Source organism: Lynx rufus, unplaced genomic scaffold, assembly GCF_022079265.1.
Source record: "Lynx rufus isolate CCGP_SWC_20201006 ecotype Redwood Valley unplaced genomic scaffold, mLynRuf1.p SCAF_2, whole genome shotgun sequence".
Classification (NCBI taxonomy): Eukaryota; Metazoa; Chordata; class Mammalia; order Carnivora; family Felidae; genus Lynx; species Lynx rufus.
Genome location: NW_025814834.1, coordinates 89,748,605 through 89,773,870, shown reverse-complemented (window position 1 = coordinate 89,773,870; position 25,266 = coordinate 89,748,605). Strand labels below are relative to the sequence as shown.

Genomic DNA, 25,266 nt, shown 5'->3' with positions numbered 1-25,266 from the left:
GCAACCATGCTCCATGGGATGTCTTCACAAAAACCTATATGCACATGTTTGTATCATAATTGCCAAAACTTGGAGCAACCAAGCTATCTTTCAAAAGCAGATGAATGGATTAAAAAATTGTGGTATATCCAGAAAATGTAATTTATTCATTGCTAAAAACAAATGAGCTCTCAAGTCATGAAGAGACAGGGAGGAAAATTAAACGCATGTTACTTAGTGAAAGAAGAAAAAGCCAGGCTGAAAAGGATATATACTAATGATCCCAACCACATCATATTTAGAAACAGTAAAACTACAGAGAAAGTAAAAACATCAGTGGTTGCCTGGGGTTGGGGTAAAGGGAGTGTAAACAGGCAGAATACAGAGTATTATTAGGGCAGCGAAACCATTCTGTATGATACCTTGGGGGCACATGGCACATCGTTGCACATTTGTCAAAATCCACAGTTTGTACAACACCAAGGGCAAATCCTAATGTAAATTATGGACTTTGGGTGATAATGATGTGTCAGTGTAGGAATGCAGGTTCATCGACTGTAATAAGCCATTCTGTTGTGGGATACTGTTAGTAAAGGAAGCTGTATGTGTAGGAATAACAGGAGGTATATGGGGCACATATAACAGGGGTTATATATGACATGGGGTATGTGTTCTTTCCTCTCACTTTTGCTGTGAACATAAAACTTTTCTAAAAATTGAGTCTGCTGAAAAAAAGTTTTCACACAAATTTAATTGTACAGTATATCCCATGTCATTCAGTTCTAAATATTTACATATATGTATTAAGATTTCTTTATTAATCTGTTGATTATTTTGAAGTGTAATTTTAGTTTTCAGACTCATGGCTTTCTAGTCTTTTGAGTGTTGATTTCTAATTTGACTTTTGTGTATGGAGAATATGTTCTGTAAATTGTCAATTATTTGGTATACAGGTAATATATTTACTGACTTAAGCTTATTAAACCCCTTATTAAATATTAAAAAATAGTATCTAAATGAATATCTTTGTACATGTCACTCCTCCAGTGAATTAAGTGTGTTTGTAGGATAAAGTCTTAGAGGTGGCATTGTGAGTGAAATTGTATTCACATTTTAACACCTAGATATATTACCAAATTACTTTCCATAGAGCTTCATCAATATTCACTGACATCAGTGTCTACATCTACTCTCACCAACATAGGATATTATTGGTTTTGTTAATAATCACCAATCTGCTTTTGAAAAAACATCCAATCCCAATATAGATCTGACTCTCTGATGGGTGAGGGTGATTGTCTTTTCACTTGTCTAAGAGCCTTTTATACTTCATTTTGAATTTTGCCAACTTTTATAGTAGTTGGTCTTTTTAAAAAAAATGATACCAAAGAATCGGGGTATGTAATTAGTTATGATCTGTATTTCAAATATTTCCCCTATTTATTCTATATTAACTGCCTTCGTCACTTTGAGACCATTTTTGCTTTTAAAAAGGAAGATTTTTTTTGTGTGTGTGGACAATTATTCACTTAATATACTGTTGGATTTGCTCATGCTTTATCTAGAATGGTGGTAGTAATTGGGGCGCCTGGGTGGCGCAGTCGGTTAAGCGTCCGACTTCAGCCAGGTCACGATCTCGCGGTCCGTGAGTTCGAGCCCCAAGTCAGGCTCTGGGCTGATGGCTCAGAGCCTGGAGCCTGTTTCCGATTCTGTGTTTCCCTCTCTCTCTGCCCCTCCCCCGTTCATGCTCTGTCTCTCTCTGTCCCAAAAAAAAATAAATAAACTTTGAAAAAAAAAATTAGAATGGTGGTAGTAAGGGTCTGTAATTTTTGTGTGTAGGGAGGTACTTTTTATAATTTTGGGGAGTTGTAAAACCAATACTATGTTGCTAACAAGAATAACTTAAAAGATTTATTTCTTTTAAATGCTCTGGAGCAGATGAAACAGCATTGGAACAATATCCCTTGAAACATTTGGTAGGGGCACCTGGGTGGCTCAGTCAGTTAAGCCTCCGACTTCAGCTCAGGTCATGATCTCACAGTCCATGGGTTTGAGCCCCGCGTCGGGCTCTGTGCTGACAACTCAGAGCCTGGAGCCTGCTTCAGATTCTGTGTCTCCCTCTCTCTCTGACCCTCCCCTCCTCATGCTCTGTCTCAAAAATAAATAAAAACATTTTAAATATTAGAAAAAAAGAAATATCTGGTACAACTATTCAACTGGACATGGAGCTTTTGGAAGAATGATGAGAAGAATAATCTTGATTATTTTTCCTATTGTAATAAAATAAATTACCCGATTTTCCTTTCTAGACAAAATTTTGGAAATGTATATTTTCTGAATATACAGTTTTATTAACATAAGTTTTAAAATTCATTTCTGAAACACTGCCTAGTTTCTTTAATTGGTATGATTTTCAGCATTTCTGATTATTTTCCAGTTCTCATTTATGGACTGAATTTTCAGTGTGTTTTCTTTATTAGGTCAGTTAATGTATTCGCAATTTTGGTTATTCTTTCAAAAACTTAGGGCTTGAATTTTCAAATTATGTTGTTTTTTGTTTCTCTTTTCTAAATTTAAATTTTAATCTGTTTTTCTCTTTTCTTTTGGTTTGTGTTGTTGCTATGTCCTAACTTCTTGAGTTAGTTATTGCATTAGTTAGGATGAGCTTGCTACAGTAACAAACTAAAATCTGCATATTTTCTCTTTAGACTGATAATTTAAAAGGTCACTGGGATAGGAGGCAAAAGAGCAGGAGAGTGCTCACTTTAGCTTAACTGCCTTAGCATGGAAGTGATACAGTCCATTGGTTACAACTAGTCACCTGGCCCCAACCTAACTGCAAGAGAGTAGAGAAACATAACAAAACATAAGGAAATTGGTGAATACTGTCTCTCTTACACATTGTTAAAAATGTTTATTTTTATTTTTTAATATAAATATATGTGTCTCCAAGTCTTAGAGCAGTTTTAACCTTTAATAACTTTAGAAATACAAATGTTGTAAGCATAAAAATTATTTGAAAGTTTATCTAAATCTATTATACTTTTGTAAATTGACTTTTACATGTAATTTTGCAAATTTAGAATATAACCTTTTAGCATTACTGTTTTTTTGTTTCAGCTCCTGTTGTTCAGCAAACTGCTAGAAGCTACAAGAAACAGACTTAAACATTCATTATTCAAGATTCACAAAACTAGCTATATGTTAAAAATAAAGTTTCAGATGATGTTTTCGATGATTTTATAACTTTATACTTCTGAAGTTGTTAAAGGCTAAAAATTCACTGAGTTTTGGGACACTTGCATATAAATGTACAAAGTTATGAATTTTTCCTTGAGCAATGCTTTATTTATATTCCATATGTTCTGATATATACAGATCTTTATTTTTTAAACGTTCTACAATTCCAGTTTGATTCCTTCTAGAATTAAGATAAAAAAGTGTCTTATTTTATTATTAGATTTCCAAATGGAAGGGCTGTTTACCATTCATAATTACTAGATCAGGAAATTCTGGCTGCATAATTTCTGCTTCGTGGAATTTACTGAAGGTGTTTGTGACACTAAATGTTTGTGACACTAAATGCTCATTTCAAAAAATCATTCATAAGCCTTGTAAAAGAAAGTGTATTTTTTTTACGTCTAAAAAAAGTGTTATATTTTTATTAATTTACTCTAGGCATTCTTAGATCTAAATTCTTGCTTATTTTTCTTCCATTTGATTTTTAATGGGTTAGAATAAATGAATACAATTTGTTCCTAATATTGTTTTCTCATTGTGGTTTCTGTAATTTTTGCTGTATAAAATTTTATAATGTATTATTTCCTGTAAGATACTTACATTGCAAAATATTTATTAAAGATTGTATTTTTATAATTAAATTTTTTGGTTTTGTTTTGTTTTTTTTTTGTTGTTGTTGTTGTTGCTGTGGTTAGTCTCAGCAATATTTTATTCTGGTCCCTAAACTTATCCCTTCATTTTCTCACTAATACCTGTATTTTATTGCCTTAATAATTTTCCTAGTGAGAATCGTGGGAAAATGTGGAAAAATGCAGTATACTTTGTATGTCTGAATTATCTTCAATAATATTTTACCTGGGTATAGAATAATAGTTTGAAAGTGTTTTTCCCTCAGCATCTATTACTCTATTTTCTTGTGGCATTTCTTGTGCCATTACCTATTTTCTTAGGTAATTTTAATATTCTTTCTGGTAGCTTCAGTATCTGATGATATCCAATTTCAAAATGACTTCTAGAAGTTTGGGTTAAGTTTGTTAATTTTACTCAGAAGCCTGAATGTACTTCTTTATGAGGAATCAAGTTCTTCACTTTATCTAAAACTTATTCTGTGTGTGTGTGTGTGTGTGTGTGTGTGTGTTTCTGTTAATACCTATATTGTCTCATGGACTTTCTTGTATCTGTTGTAGCCTTTCTTTTTGATTTATTTTTTAATGTTTATTTTTCAGAAAGAGAGCAGGGGGAGGGGCAGAGAGAGACAGAATCCACAGCAGACTCCAGCTTGGGTCTCGAACCCAGGAGCCTGTGAGACCATGACCTGAGCTGAAGTTGGACAATTAACTGACTCACCCAAGCGCCATTTCAACATATATCTTAACTGCTCTTTCTTATTTATTTATTTTCTCTTTTTCTGTAATGCTTTCTGGGTAAAATGTACATTATTCTTTTTCAATTTGTTTTCTTTATGTCCATCCTAGAATTTTTTTTTAAATTTCCGTGTTGACATATCTCATTCTCAAGTCTAATAGGCACCATTTTCCACCTTTTTCTGTTACAATTATTCTAATCATCATATCTACTTCAATATATCATACACCTATATATAATCAAATATAGGTATATTCTTGTTCACTTTAGGGATATTCTTTTCCATTTTTTTTCTCTTTGAGGATCTCAAACATACTTCTTTTAAACCCCTTTTTTTTTAGATATGTCATTTATACATCTCATTTTCATTTAATCTTGAGTAAATTCATTTCATGATTGATTTTTGATGGCTGGTTTTATTAGAGATTGTTTTCTTCATGGATTTTATAATTTTTTTTCAATCTCACCTTGGGTAGGAATTCTCAATTTTCTCTCTGACTTTATGTGTTTATCTATCACTGTACAGGAGTTGCTGTTTCTACTTTAGCCCACTCCATAACCACCCCTACTCTTGGTTCACAAATCCATCTTGTATTTGTCTTTTTATCACCTTCAGTCTCTGAGCCAGCAAGAGGATTGGCTTGATTGCCTTCCATCTCTCTAGGCACACAACTTCATTTAAGTAACCATCCTAGGAAGCAACCAGCTGTATTTTTTCCCCTTCTTTCAAAAGTAAGGGAGTCCTATTCCAATTCTTTTTTTTCATCAGTGAGCCTAGCTCCAGTCCCCAACTTCATTTCCTGTTAAACCTAACCTGTGCATCTCTACTGGTCTCCATATCCAATCCAATCAGGCATCCAGCTTCAATCCAGCCCACCATTTGCTGTTATATTTTATTTCAATTCATCAGAGATGTACTTTGTTAATAAGACCAAATCTCTCTCATTTTCTCCTATTATAGTTTACCATCATCTTTATGTATTTTTAACATCAGAGAAAGGATTCAAAGTGTGAACTTAAAATTTCATCCTTAGGAAATTTTTTCTTATGTCTTCTTAATGACATTAGAATAGTTCATTGTGTGAATACACTATAATTATTAAGTAGTGTCCCTAATGATGGGGATTGCATTATTTCTAGTTTGGGAGCTATTAAAACAAAATGTTGCATTGAAAATCTTTTTGTATTTATCTTTATACACTTCTGCTGTTCCTTACATGAATTTCTAGAAGTGAAAGGTTTGGGTTAAATTTACTAACCACCAAAGGGCCTCTTATCCCCCTAACTTTGACATCATTGTATAATATCACATATTTATCTTTTTTCCAATGTGAAGAATGCATTTCTGAGTTTCTTTCCCATAAGAGGTAGATATGAAATTTCCCCACCAGATTGCTTAACTATAATATAACTGCAACTTATTGGTCTTGGTGTGAGGGACCAAGTATGGAAGAGTGTAGTTCTTAGCGAAGATAGGTCCTTTGAGGAGCGCATGGGTGGCTCAGTCAGTTAAGACTCCAACTTGAACACACGTCATTGTCTCACAGTTCGTGGGTTCAAGCCCTGAGTCGGGCTCTGTGCTGACAGCTTAGCTCCTGGAGACTGCTTTCAGTTCTGTCTCCCTCTAGTTCTCTACCCCTCCCCCACTCATACTCTGTCTCTCTCTCTCTCTCTCTCTCAAAAATAAATAAAACATTAAAAAAAATAGGTCCTTTGAAATTAGAAGCTCTTCAATATTAATGACTATATTGCACTTTTAATTTAGTTCACATTCTCTTCTTTTTAAGAATAAAGTAACATTAATCTTTTTTACTCTATATATTTTTTACTCTAATATACGGCAATTTATGTATAAAAGAAAAGCCACTGTAACCACCAAATGTTAATAGATTACCTTGAAAACTTTTAAATGTTTAAGCTAGCATTTAGAAGCCTTTGAAAAATAAATATGGACCCTGAATTCAGTGTCTTGGGTAGTTTAAAGGTATATTAGCTTGTAAAGCTAATGATTTAATTAAGGTAAATTTTAAAAATATCAAAAGTATTATAGACATGTACACATTTTTAATCCAATGCTTATGTTTAAAGTTCTCTTTAGTATATGCAATATTCATAAATATCCAAATATAATTGTGTTAGGACTCCTTAAATAGTTTGAATAAATTTTGGTTTACTATGTTTAAGCCACAGATTAAACTAGAAAGAAATTAATGCTTAAATTACTACCTTTCACATTTTGCTTTAATTTTTAAAATTATTTATTATTTGTGTGTGTGGGTGTGTTCGGACACTTAAGTTCTACCCTTTTAACAAATTTCAGTTATACAATACAGTATTATCAACAATATTTGCCATGCTATACTATATTTCAGTATATATTATACTTTGATAATTCAACATAAACTTTATTTCAGTTCTGCTTTTTCTCATTAAATTTTGGTTTATAAGTATTTCGTACATTTATTTATGTTTTATTAAAAACATTATTAATGGGATAATCCAAATCCCAAGACAACATACATAAAATTGTCTCTCAGAATTCAATTCTCCAAAGATATCCAGTGTATGGGATCAAAATATACTACCCCCAAAATATGCCATTTTAACAGAAGCATTATTTTGAGTGAAGGCATCTGAGATCCAACAGATGTAGAAAGAAGCATTGCTATAGCTTCCCTTATCTGATTATAAGCATAAACTTCTAAGAAATGAGGACTGGTATAAACCCTTTTCTAGGGAAGTATACACTTCCCTAGAAGGAAAATAGAAATAGGAAGCATGAAGGAAATAGCATAGCATGAAGGAAATAGAAAAATCAGTGCCAAAATGGACACCCACACCCTTTATTAACTAGCCTTGTCTTCTGTTAGTTCTCCCATACGTTTACCTGCTTACAATTTGCCATCCCTATAAACGCAAAATCCTTTTCATTTCTTTCATCATTTTTCCACAAATTTACTGTTATTTGCTAAACTTCTATGTAAGCCCAAGTTGTAACCATCCTGTGGAGTCAGTCACTCATCACTGAGTTTTCCCACATGCATGTATGATATATGTGTAAATAAACTTGTTCTGGTTTTGTTTTATTATTAATCTATCCTTGGCCAGTCTAATTTAAAGGGTTCAAGCCAATGAATCCAATATGGGTATAGGAAAAGGTTCTTCCTCCCTACATTATTGTTTAACAAGTTATTCATCTATTAATTTTCAATCAATGTAGTGTGCTCCAAAAAGATAATTTCTAAACTTAAAGTCACACTTTTTAACCAATAAGCCCAAAACTAAAATACTTACTTTAACAAATGAAAAGAGTCACATAATTGTGAAAAATATTGTTAGAAAAGTAACCATTTTGAAAACACAACTCCCTCATTAACAATGAGCCTCAGGAGTATTTATTTCTCTATGCCCATGTTAGCTTACATTTATCTCTTTATTTCTTATTTGAATGCTTAATTGTAACCAGGAGGTGTGTCCAAAAAAAGAAACACCATATCTTTTTATATCTTCAAATGCCCATAGTCATATGGTTTCCAGAGTGTTGTCTTACCCACAGCTATGATAACTTTTCATTTCTACCTTTTGGTTGAAACACATAATAGGGAGCAAAATGAATCATCCAGAGATTAGGCAATTCAAAAAGCAATTTCACATCATCCCAGAGATGATTCTATAATATATATCCCATAATATGGAATTTTTTCCACGGATTATTTTGTTGATCACATAACCCATTTCATGAATTATACCACAACAGTTAATTGTAATATATTTTTTCTCTAAATTTCAACTCATCATCTAGTATAGAGGGGAAAATAAATAAATTAGTTTATTGTGTCAGGTAGAACATACTATATATGGGAAAACAAAATGGAAAAGTCATAATAATAAAATAACATCATAAAAATTAATAAAAGTTTCAGTGACTTTCAAAACAAATCAAAGATTTGAATGGAAGTCATTACTTTTGTCTTACTGAAATTTAGCAATGGTACAATTAAATTTAGGAATCTACTGTAGTTGAAAATAAATGTATATAATTTTGTTTTTCCATTCTATTCATCTTCATCAAATTTTATGTTGAGGATTTATCTGTAAAAAGAGGAATACTGTCTGTGGGTTTGTCTCCTTCAGAAGCCTCAAACCCCAGACTCTGCATCTTCATTGCTTCGTTGCAAATACCAATTCTGCCATGCTGACTCTTTTGACATATTTTTTTAACTTGAGCATGTTAAAAACTTGTCTGGGCTTCAGTTTTTTCACTGTGAACTGGGATGATGAAATGAGTTCATGAAGAACACATTTTTTTAGAGCTGTGCTAGGCCCATAGATAGTTCTGAATAAATGTTAGCTATTATTAACATATAGAATGTGAGCAAACATACTGGAGACACAAGAACACTTTTTATGAAGGTAAGATATACATTGAGGATAGGCCAAAAGGATTCTATCTCCAGGACGCCCAAGGAATAAGCTGAACCAGTACTCTGCTTACCTGTACTCCGACAGGAAAACTTGGTTTTGTGATCACACAATCGTAAAGTACCATTGCAGCCTTTTTCGTCACTACCATCTTCACAATCTTTTTCCCCATCGCAGCGCCACAGATCAGGAATGCAATTTCCATCAGGGTGGCACTGAAATTCATTCCCATTACAACCAGGAGGAGAGCGAATCTCTTAAATTGAAATGAGGGAGAGAGAGGCAACAGGGAAAAGATAGGAAAGAAATTATTATTTTCCTCGATGGTATTTTTTTTCATTTTTTCTTCTTTTCAGATATTACGATGCCAGAGACGATGTATTTTCACGTTAGTTGTTTAATAGCTGCAATACTCTCTGATATTTTCAATTTCATTTTAGGAACATTAATAATTAGAGGAAATGATGTTTTTTGCCTCCCACAGAATTCCTGAAAGTGCCACATACATTAGAAAAAAGGAAGAGCAAGTGGGATAATATGTAGATATTCTGTTATGATTTTTATTAGAAACTCAAGAATGAAATCTTGAAAGGGTTTTTCTCTATGGCATATTAAACGAAAACATTTCACACTCTATACTAAATGTTAAGACCTTTGGTTGCTCTTTTGACGTTTCTTTAGACAACTTCCTTTAGACTAGTAAGAGGTAAATAACCAAAAAATAAGTACTTTCTGACTAATAATATTTTTGAAGAATAACATTTAAAATTTTGAAAAAAAAACATACAAAAAACTCTAAATAACAAAGTCTTTAGGACATAAGATTTCACTTCTAGAATTAGAACAGAGACACATAAGAATTTAATGAGGTACTATGCATTCAAGTTCAATTTATCAATTAATAATTCAACAGTTCCCAAATAACAGTATTCCTCAAAACCTGTTGACTAAAAACATAGGTTAAATTCTCCAGGTAAGCTTAAGCAAGAGTAAGGAACTATAAATGTTGGCTATATGGATGTTTAACTGTTTAACAATTGAATATGACTATAATCAGCAGTATTTTAAATTTTCATTAATATCTAATATTATGAGATATCATATTAACCAGTATCTCTACATTCTGTTGTAAAATAGATTTTAGTATAAATTTTTCTACACTGAAGTTTTAATGTAATACATGTGTATTTCATACAGCTTTGACACTTGAGGTCAAAGATAACAATACCATTTATATCACCAAGGCAGTTAGTTTATCTTTTTAGACTACTATGTGTTTATCCAGAAAGTGAAGCCTGCAGGGGTATTGTGAGGAATAAATTGGGTATCTGTAAATAGTTATTTTAACTACAAAATTTAGTTGTTACACCCTGTTATTTTCTATGATATAAAGTCTCTATGTAAAGACTTTCAAAAATTATATGTCAGGTGATACAATAGTATGAAGATGCACAAAATAGAGTTACCTCTACTTTTTAAGTATTTCTGGAGCAGCAATGTTGAAAAAATGAACAACAATGAGAAAAATATATAAAATGAGCCCCACTGAAGCAGGAATAAAGAAGCACTTTTGGTAGAAAATAGCTGTTCCAAGTAACAGAAAACCTGTAAGACTTCTTTTCAAAAGTAACCACTGCAAAGAACACTCATACTCATCACACCTAACTTACAGAGAAGACAGTGAGTTTAGGATGGCTTTGAAGTCCTTTCCAAAATGAGATTTTCTTTTTCTATTTTTCTAGTCATGCAAATCATTCTGACTTTGGGTATCTAGAGTCTTCATGATTAAACAAAACGTTTCCTTGCATACGCACAATAAAGATGGCAGAGTCTCTGCATATTTGGAAGATATATATGGAATGTGATACAGCAAACTCCCACCATACCTAATTTGATATCTGTGGAGTGCACATTTAGCGGTAGGGCTTAACAACTACATTGGTAAAGAATGCTGGGACAGGTCTCATAAACAAGATATTGTGAAGTGTTCGAACTTGAGGTCTTTCTAAAGGTAACTTGAGAATCCTATGTGATTTCAATATTCAAGAAGAGCAAAGGAGACAAATCAAATGATGTTCCAAGAGCTATTCAGCTCTTTAAGTGATTCTATGGTGAAGAAGCCAGCTTTGATGCAGCAGTGAAACGGCCTTTGGTTCTTTTACTTATGACTTAAACTTACTTGAATCAAAAAACACAAACTTTGGCTCAGCTGAATTTTATAACCTATAGTCTGAACTCAGCCAATAACGTATAAAAGTTGTATTTCAAGTAATTGTCACACAGTGATTCCAAATACTTAATAATGGAAGGTATGGTATATTGATTTTTCTACATTCTGTAAAATAAGAGTTGGAGACTGGCAGCTCATATAATTACATGTATACATGTATTAATATATTAATACATTACATGTATTAATATAGGTACATGCATAATGTCAACATTATATGTATTAACAGCTTCCTACTATGATGAAGTGATGAAGATACACATTTTTATTGCATTTTGCCTTGTGGACTTTTTTCCTTGGTGGAGGTAGGTGGACAGTAGGGCAATTGAAAATTATATTTTCTTTTGATTTTGAATCTACTTGTGAGAACCCGTAAGGGAAATTTTATTTCACTCTTGCTTCAATATTAGCACTAATTTTATTCTCTTGTGCAAATTAGTTTTCCTTCTTTGTAAGTCCTTTTTATGGATATTCATGAAAAATCCTGAAACTCATCACGTTTCTCTCCTTGCAATAGCTACATAGAATTTAGAGCAGAATTTATGAAACATTTTTCATATATGAATTTATTTGGATCAATCTCAACCTCAGATTTATTTACATTGCTAATCCTTTTTCTGCCTTTTAAAAAAAGTCCTTTGTCTTCATAATCTTTCATCTTTCCAGGTTATCATTTAGATTATTTCTGTAAACAATAAGCATGCTAAGTAAATAAAGAAATAGAAAAGTGAAATAGGAAGACATTTTGAGAAGAAATAACATAGTTTACATTTAAAAGTACCTAATTGAGGAAACACTTCATTAGTTTAAATAAAATTAAATAGTATATTACCAAATTCTACACCACATTTCTATTCCTCGTCCCATCTTGTATTTCTTCATGTGCAATATTGCCTCAAAAATGTCAATAATAATGAATGGAATTCTATAATTAATTATTGTAAAAGTAATGCTTTCATTCTTTTGAACATGTTTCAGATTTGGTTTTAAATATCTACTTCTTTAGAGTCTGGTTAAGCCATTAACTCAATGATGTAATGGGAAATTCTCAAGAAGATTTATGTAAACTGAGAAATGTATATATATTAATGTGATTCAAAAAAGAGACTTGCAAAAGGCAAATTGTTGCTTTGGGAGAAGGGGATATTTGTGATCCAGCACTATGGGAACTTTACATATAGAATCTCAGCTTTTTAGCTCAATGTCATTTAGAGCTGGAAATAAATTGTGGTCACACAAATCAAAAGGTACTCTATGAAAGGGAGAGAGTGTGTTGCTAATTGTCTGAGGTCTTTTGTTTTTTGGTTTTTGTTTTTTTTTCCCATTTCCATTTGCGTTTTCTTTGCTTTGCTTGGTATTATTTGGTTTATCTATTTGTACTTCATGAATGAATCCACTCATCTGTTTTCTTATTCTAAATAAACATTTATCTTATAAATCTAAATACAAATGTGATATTTCCCTGAGGCTTTTTTTTCTTCCTAAACTATCCATGTCTAAACCTCTATGGGGGAGTATACTATCTACTAAGTGGCACCAGAAACCACCTAATTGTAGTAAGTTTAAAATGATGGTATTACCTGGAGAAGGAGATACAATACATCATTATAAACATTCAAATCTAAAAGGTGAAACAATTATCCCCTTAATAATGCTTACACACATGTCACTAATGTATCAGGTAATTCCCCCCAACCTGGGCTGCCTTCCTGTTTATACTTCATCTATTAATGTCCATAATGTTCTTTAAGACTCAATTAAAAACAAAAGCTATCTAGGATAGGGTCTCTTATTCTGGTGTTTGTAGATTCAGGAAATCCATGGATAAGCTTTAGGGATTTATAAGATCTCAGAAATTATACATGATGCTTTATGTTGTTATGCATCTTTTCCCCTGTGGAAGGGATTCAGAGCTTTTCCTGACTCATGGCAAACTCCAAGGAGAATGCTAAGACCAATTACACACTTTCCTGTTTTTAATTTTAATTCCCATTCTATATACCTTGCATGTAAATAGTAGTTTATATGGCATTTGATTTTGCTTATGCTTCAAATTAATCATATTAGAATGGATTAAAACCCAGTGAAAAAAGGATCACTCATCTGTTCTTTTTGATTTTGATTAAAAATAAACAAAACTGCCTTGAGAGCACCTCATTTCACAGAAACAAAAACCACAATAAGTATCTCTGAAGTTATACAGATAAGCAGCAGAGATGAGATTTGAACCCACATAAATACACTTTAGAGGCTGCTTTCTTTACCACTGTACCATTACTACTTTCTTACAAGTCCTTTCTCTTGTAGAGCTTAATAGGGAAAAAAAGAAATAATTAGCCCATACAATAATTATGAAGTGCCTATAAATTCATTTACTTTTTGTTGTTTTTTTAATTTTTTTAATGTTTATTTTTGAGAGAGAGAGAGAGAGACGGAGTGCAAGCGAGGGAGGGGTGGAGAGAAAGGGAGACACAAAATCCAAAGCAGGATACAGGCTCCCAGCTGTCAGCACAGAGCCCGACACGGGGCTCGAACTCACGAACCGCAAGATCATGACCTGAGCCGAAGCCCGACGCTCAACCGACTGAGATGCCCAGGCACCCCTACTTTTTTTTTAAATACTGTTGTTCAGCCTATTTCTTCTCTAATAAAATATACTATTTATTTTATTCTGTTGTGAAATCATGGCAAAATTTCATATTTTATGAAAATATCAATAAATTACAAGTCCAATGATGTAGTCTAGCCTTCTTGGAATTGTTTCTTCAATTGGTTGCCAATCAGGAAAGAAGAAAGATGCAAGGAATCAAAAACTTTGAGCATTGTTACCCACAATCACACATCTTAGTGGCAGAGATCTACCAAATTGGTTTCATAATTTTTTAAATGAGAATACGGGCCTCAATCACTCCTTCATTTGCTCTTTCAACACATGTATTGCAAATTACCAGGTATTTTTCCAAGTACTAGGATAGAACAGTCCATAAGAGAGAGACTTTACTGTTCTCACAGAGCTAACATGAGGGAAGAGGAGCATAGGCACTTAATTAATAGTTATACAAATGCATAAATTAGATTAGGTAGTAGTAAATGTTGTGAAGAAAATGGATCAAAGTAATGCTATAGAGGAAGGGGGTGAGGCACATCAAGTTGGTTCCAACCAGTCACAAAGTTTCCAAGAAGTACATTCTTGCTGTGTGCCCAGGAAAAGGAAGAGGTGAAAATATATAGTAAATATCTTTGATGACTGCTGTAAAGAGTGACTTGGGTATAGGGAACGTCTTGACAAGGGTGATTAGGGAAGTCTCCCCGGAAAGGTGATATTTCAGAAGAGACCAAAATGAAGGGGAAGAGCTAGCCATGAAAGTTAGAGTAAAGAGGATAGTTAGAGGAAATAACAAATGCAAAGATTACAAAGCAGGAAACAATGTTTGTTTTTACAGAAAGAGAAGGAAGTTAACAAGGGTGGCTAAAATGAGCAGGGGCTAGATGTTGCACGGCTTTATCAACATACATGGCAAGATCAGTTCAATATGTAGCTATCTACTGGAGATTATACAACAGAGGAATGGTGATGATGTAATGTAATCTACACTTAAAATCTTTCACTGGCTGCTGTGTGGAAAGCAAAAAAAAAAAAAAAAGAGAGAAAGAGAGAGAGAGAGAGAGAGAGAGAGAGAGAGAGAGAGAGAGATTGATTATGAGGCTTATGTGGAAAAAGGGAAACCAGATAAGTGGCTCTTGGAGTTCAGGCGGCCAAATGGAAGATATTGTTGCTGCCTTGGAAAGATCATAAAAGAATGGGTATATAAGGAAGCAGGCAACATAGGCAGTTACAAAGCAATGTCCTAAGTGCTATAGTAGGAGAGAACACCATGAGAGCATGCAGAGGAGAAAACTAACTTGGACTTGGGGACTTCAGATGAAGAATTCTTATGACAGAGGAAAAGAATTCTGTTCATGATTAAGAGACAGGCAGGGGCAGGGGGAGAAGTAGAATGGGATATTCTGAACAAAGTCAGCATCATTCCTAAAATTCTGTAGTCTTTGATGGAGGAGGGGAGAAACAGAAAACTAGACAGGTGGGCAAGGTCTAGACTTTGAATGGCCCTGTATGCTTTGCTGAATGGCTTGGATTTAAGCCTGAAGGCTACTGGGAATTACAGAAAGACCTCCAGCTAGATCCTGATATGCTCAGATACACATTATTATTTATAGATCACTTGGGGAAGCATTTAGACAATAAATAGAAAAAGAAAAAAATCTAAGATTCTTTAAATTTACAAGGGTGTGTGTGTGTGTGTGTGTGTGTGTGTGTGTGTGTGTGTGTATATATATATATATATGAATATGATACAATTACATATATAATACAATATATAATTTCTTTAGCTCAAAGTTTATACTAAAGTCAAGTAGATTATTACACATATATATACACACACAGTTTTATTTTCTTTCCTTTTCCAGGTCTCATCCAATTCCCTGCCATAAATAAAAATACCCCAGACTTATTTTTTAATGTCTGTTATGATTGGGTGCGTGTTGATGTTTAGAAATGATGTTCTCTGCCAAAAAAAAAAAAACACAGAAAAAAAATTGTGGAGTTTTATTTCTCCCTAACCTTCTTGCCAAATGAAATTTGCTTCTGTTAACAGTTGTTGATTTTCCCCTGGATGGAGAGCTGCATATCTCTGAGGAGCCTGTGATAGCCATTCCAACCTGAGTTCCAGGCCTGTGTGGTTCCCCAGAGCCCTAGCTGCTTAAGCTTCAGGGCTTGGCACACAATCTATCTTTGTAATATGGCTTGTCCCAGTGGAGTGTTAAAATGATGACTATGTTTGTATGTATATGCTCATGCTGTTTTACTGTTATGTTTTCATGTTGCTGATGCTGGTTATATTTTTAACTAATGCAATTTTATTGTATTTTTGCCCCGAAGCTATTTAAACCAAGCATACAATTTGCGGAATCTAATAAATAAATAAATGCAGAGCCCTGAAGGAAATGTGGCAACTGACAGTGGAATTTATCCCAATATTTAAATGAATTCACTGTGACTAAATACTTGGAGTTAGAAGACTAGCAACTGTATAGAGACAGAAAGGAATTTTTTTCATCCTAAAGTTAAAAAGACATGAAAAACAGGGCTGAAAAAATATACTGTTTTTTTTAAAGAAATGTTAAAGCCCCCCTGAGAAAGTAGCTAATGATGGTGTTGCAAATATAATGAATTATTTAAATTGTGAGAACAATCTAGGGAGGAAAAAAAACTTTTTATTGTTTTAATGGAGTTTATACATTAACTTGTCATTCATTGTAAAATGCTTTGAAAAGTAATAAGTACTATGTGTTGCATGTGCACATAGCTTCCTGCATTACCTACAATCACCATGTGTCAGCCCCTGCTCAGTTCCTAGCTTGAATAACTGTGTATTAATAATTCCTTTACCTAAGGCAGTTGTTTGCTGAAGGTTCCTAGATAGTCTTCACTTGCCCTGAAACTACAGAGAATTGGTTTGGCAGCATGTCAATAGTTTCATTTCACTTTCCAACAGGGTGTGGACCTAACCTTGGCCCACCTCTGCCTCAGGAGACCCTTAACATCCCATTAGTAGGTTAGGATGTCCTTGGTTTCTATAGACCCTTAGGGGAGGGTTGCTTATTAAAACCTACCTTCTAGTCTATCTGGAACCTGTGTTGGGGTTGATGGGATACACTGTTCTGATCTTCTCCATGTTATGTGAGATGGATTCCCTAGAGGCTACTGCCTGCCAGATAGCACTGTAATTTCTGCTGTGAACAAATAATGAAGTCAAGCCCAGGGCTTCCTTCTTCAATTTGTCCTCATCCTATTGCACCTTGATGATGGCCTCCATGTTATCTAGATTACAGATGCTATATCATTTGGTTATTAATCTGACCACCCCTCTCTTCCTCCCACCTCAGCACACTTCCAGGGCATGGTTTTTGTGTTTTACTTTCAATCCTAACAAACTGTTTCTACCCCTGTATGTGGCTTCCACTGGAGACTGTCCTGATAAGAAGTTGGATGGGACTATGAAAACCATTTATTGGTACCTGGGATTTAATGTAAATTTTAATAATAAAGAAGAGACCATATTCCAAATCTTTAATGTTTACTCTTTGGGTCAGTGAGAAAAGCTGAAGAAAAGGAAATGGAAGAGAATATGTGGACACCTAAGCACAAATTCAATTATGTAATATTAAAATGATTTTGGTGTTAAAAATACATAGATATATAGACACAAAACAAATGTTGAAGCAAAATTGCAATGCAGTTATACTAAATATCCCCCAGTAAGTTAAAGTATAGAAGTTAAATCTATGTAAAACAAGTAAAACATTGCTTTTAGTTCATTAAAATTAAGTTTTGATATTTGAAACTCCACCATGAGCATTCTATTTAGAATTTAATATGAGAATGATACATGTCTACAGCATCTAAATATTACTGTACACAATGTATCAATCTGTTGAATTGGCTATCTAATTGAGAAGTTTGTTTTTCCACATACTGTTCAAATTAGCCAATCACCTTAATAGATATGTTAGATACTATTAACTAGAACAGGTTGCAATATAGATATTTTACATTTGGAATTTACTTCTTAGCTTAGCAATAAGCTTAGCTCACAACAGGTGTCAAATATTTACTGGGCACAAATATAAAAAGATCACATTTTTTGATTTGATATTTTAAAATAATGCAGAACACTCTGATAAGAAAGTATGTGTATGAACATATACATATAAGGTGTATGTTTGAGGAAGAGCCTGAGAATATTACTTAGAAATTTTTAATGGCTTTTCTTTCTTTGGCCTTTTTTTCTTCCCCATTATCTTTTGCCTTTGTCTAAGATTGATTCTATGAAACATGCACATAAAGGATTATTTGAGATTGTAGCTCCTTTACTGTATATTTTTTAAAGGAGGGGTCAGCAAGCTATGACCTGCAGACCAATTCTAGTCCACTACTGGTTTTTGTAAATAAAGTTTTATTGGAACACAGACAGAATCATTTGTAGACATATACTCTTATGGTTTCTTTTGTGCCTAAACAATGGAGCTGGGTAGTTGTAATGGGAAAAATCTAAAATATTTACTATCTGACGTTTTACAGAAAATATTTTCCAACTCCTATTGTAAAGTGGTATAAATTATGGTTATGATTCACAGAACATCTCATTTAAGTGCATACATATTGACAATAACAAAATGCTGTGCTGGAAGATTATGAAACCAGTGACTACTCTGTGCCAGGAATAGCCTATTCTAACTGGGAAGGTCATGGTAGTTTAAGTGGATGCTCTTATGCACCAAGATTATTTGTGGAAAGGTTTTAGATTCAAATAATGCCAATTAATTTTCTTTGGGAAATCAACATGTACATGAATACCAACTCAAAAACAAATTCTCCAACAAAAAGTGAATAAATCTGCTCATCACATTGCAGGAATATAATATCTAAGTGCAAATTCAATTGATAGTTCACTTAAATAAAGGAATAAACACTGACAGTTTAAATAGGTTCTGAAAGAAGCTAACTAACAACTATTTCTACAGGAAAAAAAACAAGTTCTATCCTATTGCTTATTTCTTTACTTTCACAAAAGAATGGCAATACTCAATTACTGAGAGGTGAATTAATTACATTGTATATTATCCATGTCCTTTGTCTCTTTTCTGTTTTCTTTTTTCTATTTTCTGCTGAATGCCTGAAGTCCTACCATTTCACTGATCATTAACCACAACCCAAGAATAAGGGACCAGAATTTAGACTATGGAAATTAATTCACTTTTGCCCTTATTTTTTGGCTCTTGGAGGAAGAAACAAGCTGAGGTTCTTCATTAAAATTAAGTCTTTTCATTACATATTGACTTTTGTTATTAATTGTATCTTTTAAAAAAAACAAGAGATATTACTGTATTTGGTGTCAAAATGCATAATTACTATCTTAATACAAGAGCTAAATTTATCTAAGAAGAAGTGTGGATCTATTATTAATTTCTGTATAGTTAAATAAAGATAATTGACTTCTTTGTTCCTACTTTATGAACCATTTTTTAAATATTTTATTTTTAAAATTATATTTATCTAATTCTTTTTAATTGTCCTGATAATCACATTGCCGGAAACATTACGGATTCTCAAAACAGGCCTTGTTATTAGTTGATTCAAAAACCTTGGGTCTTCTTTGCTATTGATGTAAAAGTTGTTTATAGTAGAGCTATTTTGTCCCAGAAAACAAAAAGAGTTTCCTATGGATAAAATCCATTAATAATTAATATTAGTTTGATATCTCAGTATTAACATTTCCCAAGGAAAATAAATAAATCTGTGAGTGAATACAATTACCCAATTTGTATCTCATTGCAAGTAGATATTATACCTCTCTAAAAGTAGATAAAGTTCAAATTTGCATTTAATTGTATTTTTCAGAAAACCATCTGTATTTTCATTAAAGAAGAATAATTAAAAACCATTAGAAGAAAGGATTATATGATTTTTGAGTACACAATTTGCTAATTTCCTCAAATTCAAAGACAATATTTGATTGTCAAGAAAATTCAGTGATTGAGAAATAATAGCATTTTTTATTGTTTCAGTAAAAATTAATTGAAAATATCTTCAGAATATCTTTATAAGAGAAAAACAAACAGATGATTGAGTCTCATTGTGTATAGTATTTATTATTATCTTGTTTTTTTTTAATGTTTATTTATTTACTTTGAGAGAGGGAGAGAGCGAGCAAGCTAGCACAAGTGAGGAAGGGGAAGAGAGGGAGAGAGAGAAGCCCAAGCAGTCTCCACACTATTGGCACAGAGCCTGACACAGGGCTAGATCTCACAAACTGTGAAATCATGACTTGAGCCAAAATCACGGGTTGGTTGTTTAACAAACTGAGGCATGCTGGTACCTTGTTTTCTATGTGGTTAGGAAACTGTGCTGCTAAAAACATGATGATGGGTTCAGCTGATATGGATAATACACGGACTGGAATTCAGGAAATATTGGTTTTAATTTCCATTCTCTCAATGCTTAAATATGTAACCCAAATCTTCAGTCACAAGTCAAGTTTTCATACCGGCACTGATTGGAGTGGATTCAATGTCCCTAGGGAGGATGCTATCCCTTTTTGGTTGGCTGTACCGTCTGACCTTTCTGAATTGTCCACAAAGAATTCAGCATAATCACTTGAAATCAAAACCTCTTCTAGAAATGTCTTTATGGAACAAAGTTCTCAGTCTCAAATCTCTAACACAGAACATTATCAGCTCCTTCCAGGAAGCAGCATGTTTTTGTTACTGTTACATACACAGAAGAATAATTTTATGGAGATGAGCCCTTTTCCTCATCTGCACTATAAAAAAACTGAGCTAAATGATCTTTTCATTTTCTTTCAGTTTAAAATATTTTTTAAATCTATGAGGTGAAATTTTTATGGCAGACTAACATATTCTTTGGGCAACTGAAGAAATTGCCTTTGTGGGAAAGTCCACAGCTATTCTAATGACAAAGCTTTAGAATCCAGTTTATCAAGATGAATTGTGGAAGTAAAAGTAGAACAGAAGCAAACAAACAAAAGAGGCAGATTTACTGAGCTTATTTAATATAATGGTCCACGTTCCTTCTAGTGTCCTTTGGAATATTTCATTATAATGACCTGTAACAAGTAGAAAGTTCTTTCTTTTCTCTTAAAGTTAAAAAATGAGAATGCACTTGAGAAAAATATTGTAATTATTGGGAGATCATATAAATGTTAATGCATTAAGAGTTAGAAAAAAGGGCAGGGGTAGGTTATATTGCACAGCTGCAGAAGCAGGGAGCTGGATGGAAGAATAGAAAACAGAAATCTTTATTTGAAACTCCAGCTGTGTAATCCTAGGCAAACGTCTTAACCTATAGAGTAATCTTTATTGTGAGGATTAAATGGAATAACAAATGTAAAGTGCCTGGCAATTAGTGTTAACATATACTAATATATATACTAATATATATACTAATATATATACTAATATATATACTAATATATATATATATATGTATATATATATATATATATATATATATATATATATATATATATAGTGTTAATATATACTAACTCCTCCCCCTGCCCCTACTAAATTATTACTAATGGAATCTCTTCACTGGCATTTACTATCAAATAATAGATACCAGAAACAAACAAACAAACAGACTAACTCTTCCTATCTTTCTGGAATTTACTCTGTTTTGGACAGAAAATAAAAATAAATAAACAATAATAAAAGATAAGGGAGATGTCTTGTCTACTTTATTTTATTAAGTCATGGGTTGAAAATGCCAGTATTTTTTTGATAAATGAAAATGACTTTTTTAAGGAGATGTACATGAATAGATCAGTACAGCTAGTCTTTCTTGTGCATCATTGTAAACATAAACTCCAGGATCTGGGAGTAAGTCAAAGGAACAGAAAAAGTTATTAGATATATAATATAAAACAAATAAGGGTTGGATTCTGAGAGTATAATCAAATTTTGTAGTGAAGAAATAAACTCTTTCACTCAATAATAATTTATTTAGCATTCATTGTGTATCAAATACTGTACTTGACTATGTAATTACAAAGATAAAATGAAATTATCCTAGCTTCCTTCTTATATCTGTGAACAGGGAAGTAGTAGGTAAAATGAATGAATGAATGAATGAATGAATGAATGAATACAAATCCCCAAAGAAATGTGAAAGTTTCCAAAGAAGAAGGAAAGTTAAACAGTTAAAACAGAAGAATATGACCATTTGTAGAAATAATATTAATAACGTTATGCATTTAATTCCCTAATGGATTTGAGAACTTGTTAAAGATTATTCATAATAAATCAAAGCTGAAGGTCAATGCATGCTTAATTTTAAATTTGTATTTCATTTGTATTTGTGAGGTAAATAAGAGATCACATATGTTCTATCATCACCCAGCCTATTCACTTAGTACAGCTGGCTGTAAATGCTCCCTTTTTTAGACAGCCATACAGAAAGTTAAAGGACAATCACCATAAATTAGGGTCAAATGATTTCTTTACTTTGCAAAATTGAGACAAAATCAATTCTAGAGAAACCTATTCCATTATCCATCAAATCCATGCCGAAATTATTCGGTATAAATTTTTACAACAATTTATGAATGGAAATTGACCTGATGAATAGCTGTCTAAAGATACCCCCCAAAAATGCATATGTTTACTTTAGAAATGCTTTATTCCTTGGGGGAAATATGGTTGTGACTATTCCCCTTAAGAGTAGAAGAATGAAAGCATACATAATTCAAATGAATTAAACTGTCAACAATGAGATAAGATTAATTGATACATTTGGTATTTTATAGATGCATTTGTCCCGAATCTGTCTGTCTCTCTCTCTTCCCCTGTTTTTTTTTTTACATGATATCCAGAGAGCTAAACACTTGTAAGAAAAGACCAAAGTCTCATTTTAACTTTATTCTTGATGTTTTTACAGGTAAAAACATTTCTTTACAAAACCTTTTGATACTTATTAAATGGCCAGACCTAAGGCTCTAGAGGGTGTTCCCTTCTACCAAATTCTTCCACTTGAAAAACAAACTATTCCTCCACTTGGAAAAAAAAAAACTATACACCCAGTAGCTTTACTAATGGTTCACTATAGAAATATGTACCAACCAAAGCTGTCACAACCAAAAACAAATCAGAGCTAAATTAATGATAAACAGGCAATGAGACAAAGGAAGGAAATCAGTCTGCTATGGATTGTCTTTCTATTCTACTCTTGCTCGTAGACCCTGTGTGTGTGTGTGTGTGTGTGTGTTTGTGTGTGTGTGTACAGTGCTTTTCAAAGATATTGCACATTGTGTGCCTAGTATGTGAGCTTGGAAGTGAGAGGAAAGACCATCACAACATGAGGGGGAAGGAGAGAAGTATAATCTAGAAAGGGATTAGCAATTAATACTTTCCCCATATATTAATCATACTAATGATGAAAAAAATGATCATCACTATAGAAATTCCTCAGAGAGAATATGCATTGAACATAAATGCAGAAATTTTCTAAATATGGGGGTTATATATGGAATGTTCCATTTCCTGGTTTCTTCTGCTTCTTTACAATTAAAAGTTAATTCAAGAGTGTTTTTGCCCTTTTGAAATCAATTTAAGTTGAGAGAAACTACACCATATGCTCTTTTAACCCAGGCAATGTACAGCAAAGTGCTGAGCAATTATACGGTGGATTTGATCAGTTTTGACAGCCAGTCTTGAGACTCAAGCCAGAATCCCCTGCTCTTTCTTCCACAGCAGGTTTTGAGACTAAATTATATGACTAATTGCATCAAATTTCTACTTTACCTTGGCAATGGTCTCACAAAACCTGCATGTGCAAAATGACTTTCCTGATCAGCTTTAACAATTCTATGTGCCATGATTATTTTACAACTTCTGTATCAGAATATATAAAATAATGATGGATAAAAATATGTAAATGTCCTCTGAAATACTCTGTCTTATAGCAAAGTCATCCTAGACTGTTCCCTTTCTTCAGTTCCTGCAACTTGTATTCACCAAGTGGAATATTTGATTACGGAATTTATAATCTGATAAATATAAATTAGTTCAGGATGTTCTTCTCATTCTGTGTTTGAAACATGTCCAAGAATCATGTAGATTCTCTGGATCATTTCCTTAGTGTATTACCATAATCATATAAGAAATGCATGATGTTCACATTGACAGTATATTCTTTAGAGTAATATATAAGTGAAAGTGAGGTGCTCTAGAAGTGAAGGTCATTAACATTCAATAGTCACCGATTCTATTATACTCCAAACCTGAGAAACTACCTAGTGAGGCTACAGAGGGTTGTGTATCACTTACTCTGGATACTCATGAAGCTAAAGCAATCTCTCAAAAACTTCTTAATGTGCAATAATTATTTTAATTTAGGGACAAATAAACATAGAAAAGAGGGATAGGATCTCACTTCTGAGATGAAAGTAAATTAACTTTGGGGAAATTTATCTTTCACAGCATATTGGGGGCAGTGCCAGCAGGCCACAGATGTACACCTCATGAGGAGCCTATAAAGACATCTGTGAGGTGGGGGGAAATGCAGTTTATATTCATAGTGTAACTTAGTAATGACATACCAACCACACCCCAGATGAATGCTTCCAATATAGAAAGAAAAAACGGAAAAAAAGTATTTTTTTACAGCATTTCTGTTTCCATGCAAGGTTGTTGATGAAAAAAGCTCTAGTTCATATGTATTAGTGGACCAACTGAAATAAGAGAGAAACTGACAAAAGAATGAGATATAGATAAAGAAAGGGGTGGGGGAGAGAGAGAATGAGAAAGGGAATGAGAAAGAAAAAGGGAAAGAGGAGAGGGAGGGAGGGACACAGACAGGAAACAAACAAACAAAAATGACAAAAGGAATCACATCAGAGGAAAAAAACTATAGAAATTTTCTAAGTTATTAAATGTTGCAGAAGACAAATATATGCCCTTGAAAACACTTTGAAAATGATTCCTTTCTTATTATCATTCAATATATGCCTCCCACTCCAATACCCAACTCATTAAATAGATCACTTTATTCTCTGCTTGCCTGCTAGATTTTAAATGCTGAATGGGGACCACATTTCTTTATCCTTTTATCTATCTTTTTCTACAAGCACAGTGACTGGCACATAGAAAGTCTTCAATAAATATCAGTAGAATAAATGAATGAGTGAATGACAAATTCTTCCAAATTCTTAAGCAGAAAGAAAACTTATACTTAAAAAAAAATGTTACTGATTGTATGAATGTTTGGCAGCCTAATGATTTTTTCCTATGATATTTCCAACATGATTTCTAATTTGTTAACATGCCCTATGGATGATCAAATTTTGCAAAGTAATGCATGCAAATGACAGGGTATGGCTGCCCATGGATATGCTGCGACCCGTTGTCACAGTTTCCTTCTTGCAGCTTGCATTCTAGGAGTTATTCAG

At 33.1% G+C, this 25,266-nt stretch overlaps 1 protein-coding gene across 1 annotated transcript in view; it reads right to left on the bottom strand.

The window, feature by feature from the left end:
* LRP1B (LDL receptor related protein 1B) overlaps positions 1–25,266 on the bottom strand; it is a 1,918,909-nt gene that overhangs the window by 686,493 nt on the left and 1,207,150 nt on the right. The window contains exon 21 of the mRNA XM_047084146.1: positions 9,080–9,262. Coding sequence (XP_046940102.1) covers positions 9,080–9,262 — 183 coding nt within the window. The remainder of the gene's footprint in view (positions 1–9,079; positions 9,263–25,266) is intronic.